The 3,849-nt window shown below is 34.5% G+C and overlaps 1 protein-coding gene across 1 annotated transcript; it reads left to right on the top strand.

The window, feature by feature from the left end:
* Nucleotides 1-841: 841 nt before the first annotated feature.
* On the top strand, nucleotides 842-3,512 carry LOC131155508 (phenylcoumaran benzylic ether reductase POP1). The gene is made up of 5 exons (XM_058108706.1): nucleotides 842-1,277; nucleotides 1,561-1,695; nucleotides 2,096-2,333; nucleotides 2,790-2,993; nucleotides 3,143-3,512. Exons 1-5 carry the CDS (start codon nucleotides 1,095-1,097, stop codon nucleotides 3,307-3,309), a joined length of 927 nt encoding a protein of 308 aa, XP_057964689.1. The 5' UTR covers nucleotides 842-1,094; the 3' UTR covers nucleotides 3,310-3,512.
* Nucleotides 3,513-3,849: the final 337 nt, after the last annotated feature.

Raw genomic sequence — 3,849 nt, 5'->3', positions numbered from 1 at the left:
ATCTTTCTGATTTTCTTGATGCTTATTAATAATTGATCCTTTTTAATGCATTTATTGTGAAATTTTATTACACCACATTAAATATTTAAAAGTTTCAAATTGAATTTTCATTATGAAATATTCTCTTAAAAAAGTAAATTAATTAATCATAAATTTAAACTTCAACAAAGAAATGAATTATAAATTTAATGTCTTACTCTTTAGATAATTATAAACACCAAAAAAATCTATCTAGTCAATTTAAATGAGTCAGTTAAAAAGTTAAAATGATGAGTTAGACCATAAAATTCATAAAAAATTACTAAATTACATTTCACTATCTGAAGTTTTAAATTTCAAATTTAATTGTACGATGGTGTTAGTATTTTTAAACACGAATTTATAATCACTAATTTGAATTTGTATAAATTTAAATTATGTAAACTATATAATACAAAATTTACATTTTGATTTTTATTTTAAATTTACACAAATTAAATTTAAACTTCAAAGCAAATCATATCTTGACAAAAATTTGAAAAAATATTTTAATTTATTTAAATAAAAATAAAAATTATAATTATAGTCTAAAAAACCTTAACATCGTTATGAAAAATATGAATGTCACCCCTTATCTTCCATTCCTTCATCTTCCATAATTTCATTTTTCCTGCATGCTTGTATATATATTTGCATATTTAAAGTAAGTAGGTATATAGAAAGAAGAGAAGTGATAAAAAAAAAAAAAAAATCTTGTACAAGATGGAGATATTTTGTATAAGCTTGTAATTTTTCTTGTAATAATGAAATATTTTATTCATGTAGGAGTAGGTATAATTGACCAACCTAAATTTTTATTTTATTTCTATTTATTTTTTGACAAATAAATAATTATTGCACTTGGTTAGGTTCATGAACGAGGTGACATTCCGGCACCATACGATCAAAGGGTATTTTCGTAATTACGGTCCCTTCCTCTCCCAGTCTCCCTCAAATCATATAAACGGACCCAATTTCTAGGGTCAAGTATTATCATTTCTCTGTCCGTACCCGGCAACTTCGCACTGTGACAGACCCACCCTTCGTCGGAAACTCCCCGGAAAATTCTCTCCCAAATGGCATCTAAGAGCAAGATTCTGTTCATTGGAGGGACAGGCTACATCGGAAAATTCATCGTCGAGGCCAGCGCCAAGGCCGGCCACCCTACCTTTGCTCTCGTCAGAGACTCCACCATTTCTAATCCTGACAAGGCCAAAATCATCGAGAGCTTCAAGAGTTCTGGCGTCCAGTTGCTCACTGTGCGTAAATTTTTTCGCTAAAAGATCTTTCCTCCGTGTGGTTCCTGAGAAAACTCAAAAGAGAAAAAAAAAAAAAAAAGTGAAATCTGAAGTGTTGCATCTTCATCTGTTTAGTAGATCAAGTATACTTGAAATTCCCCTTGGTTCATTGCCCAATACTTTTTTTTTTGGGTTAAGTTGATTTCTATTTTTTATTTGATTTGATTTTTTGTGTTTTTCCCCTCTTTAGTTTGATTTTGATGGAAATGTGTTTGTTCGTTTTGTGTTGGTGTTGTTAACGCAGGGGGATCTTTACGATCACGAGAGTTTAGTGAAGGCGATAAAGCAGGTGGATGTGGTGATCTCGACTGTCGGTCACGCTCAGTTGGCTGATCAGGCGAAGATCATCGCTGCGATCAAAGAAGCCGGAAATGTCAAGGTAATCTCTTTCCTCTCTCTACGTCTGTGACTGTTCGTCTGTCTTGGTGATTTTAGGCACCACCACGGTCATTTATTGGCAGACTTTGCAATGATCCATCTCCGAAGCATTTTTGTGTTTATACGTTTCCCTTTGTGAGTACTGAAAATGAAAATTAAAAGCAAAAAACGAAAACCTAAAAATCTTTAGTCCTGAGAGTCGCGGTATCAGAAATCAAAGAGTGATAGAGAGAGAAACTTGCATCAAACTATTCTGCAAGAACAGTACACTTGATGGCTACTTGTCTACCAAGATCTGCATATCTTTCAATATTTACTGGTTGCATTCCCTAACTAAATTGGTGGAATTGCTGTGTGGTTTTACCATGGCTTTTCTTCTCATAATGCTTCGTTATATGCAGAGATTCTTCCCTTCTGAGTTTGGGAATGATGTGGATCGTGTACACGCTGTTGAGCCAGCAAAAACAGCATTTGGGACCAAGGCCAATATTCGACGAGCTGTTGAGGCTGAAGGGATTCCATACACCTATGTGTCATCGAACTTCTTCGCTGGCTATTTTCTCCCCTCATTGTCACAGCCTGGAGCCACAGCTCCCCCGAGAGATAAAGTGGTTATCTTAGGGGATGGAAATCCTAAAGGTAGTCAATACTGTCTCTATAAAATTATTTCTTGATCAGGGAACGTGTGAACGTCCTAATGAATAGCTTTTAGTTAGCGCAAAATGAGATTTCTTGAATGATAATGTTAGCATACTATTGATATATATATATATATATATGTACCAACCATGTTTCTTTTTCTCTCTCATAGAGATGCCTATATGTGAAAAAATTTTATGGTCCAGACCATTGGTGGAATATGTATTCATTTGTTGTTAGATATGCTCAGTTACCCTAACAATTTAATGGGCGAAGCTCTTTAGAATTTTGGTCAGCATCTTATGGCTGAATTTTGAGTTGACATCCATACTGTATTCATATAAGTTGAGCTTTTGAAATGTGACTAGGAAAATGAGGACTAGAGATATTGACTATGATTTGTGCACTGTTATCTGTGAGCAAAACTCATTTTGCCTCATACCTCTTCATATGCAGCTGTTTTCAACAAGGAAACTGATATCGGCACTTACACTATCAAAGCTGTGGATGATCCAAGAACCTTGAACAAAATCCTTTACATCAGGCCTTCTGCTAACACATACTCATTCAATGACCTTGTGTCCTTGTGGGAAAGCAAGATTGGCAAAACCCTTGAAAGGATCTATGTCCCCGAGGAGCAAGTACTGAAGAACATCCAAGGTAAGAAGTGTGAAACATCACTGTAAAAGCTTGTAGTAATTTTAAGAACCTCTCTGCTCTCAGCTGTGAATTTGGAATAGGATCAAACATAGTCTTACACAATCTCTCTCAATGATTTGTCATGTTAAATTCTTCGTCTGTTTTTGCAGAAGCTTCGGTGCCAGTCAATGTGCTATTGGCCATTGGTCACTCTGTTTTTGTGAAGGGAGATCATACTAACTTCGAGATTGAGCCATCGTTTGGAGTGGAGGCTACGCAGCTCTATCCCGATGTTAAATACACCACAGTAGAGGAGTACCTGAACCAGTTTGTCTGAGATTCATGTCAATGCTTGATGCATTTTTCTATATGCTCGACTTTAGCTTATAATAAATAAAATAGGTAGCTTCTCGTGTCTGTGTGGGGTGTATTGGATGTGGGTTGCCTTGTTGCTTTTGAATTTCTGCTGATTCTGCAAGTTGAGTTGATGTATTAAGTGACGCCTAATCCGAATGGAATGAAATCGGGATACTTGGTGAATTTCTATCTCTTGTCACTCGTTCTATTTTTTGTTTTTGTTTTTGTTTTTCGTTTTAAGAATTCTCTCTAAAAACCTCTCTTGAGATTTTAAGGAAAAAAAAAAAACCAAGCCTCTTCTAATTTTGTTCAGTTGTCCAAAGCGATGCAATTTAAAATTTCAATGTTAAGGGGACGATGCTTTTTCAACGGATTCACCACTTACATTCTAATATTTTGTTAAAAAAGCAAATGCATTTGAATAAAATATAATAGAAAATTTGTGTTGAAGTTTATAAAATTATACTTTATTATTAATAATATAACAACTATAATATTTTTTGGGAACATTTTCCCCTAG

Source organism: Malania oleifera, chromosome 5 (genome assembly GCF_029873635.1).
Source record: "Malania oleifera isolate guangnan ecotype guangnan chromosome 5, ASM2987363v1, whole genome shotgun sequence".
Classification (NCBI taxonomy): domain Eukaryota; kingdom Viridiplantae; phylum Streptophyta; class Magnoliopsida; order Santalales; family Ximeniaceae; genus Malania; species Malania oleifera.
The sequence above is the reverse complement of the archived record's forward strand: the minus strand, read 5'-3'. Positions and strand labels throughout refer to the sequence as shown.

Bases quoted from the DNA above. Each gene is read 5' to 3' on its own strand.
- LOC131155508 (XM_058108706.1), top strand. From the start codon at position 1,095: ATGGCATCTAAGAGCAAGATTCTGTTCATTGGAGGGACAGGCTACATC. The intron at 2,334-2,789 runs GTAGTCAATACT...CTTCATATGCAG, and splicing joins AGGGGATGGAAATCCTAAAG to CTGTTTTCAACAAGGAAACT. The intron at 2,994-3,142 runs GTAAGAAGTGTG...CTGTTTTTGCAG, and splicing joins AGTACTGAAGAACATCCAAG to AAGCTTCGGTGCCAGTCAAT.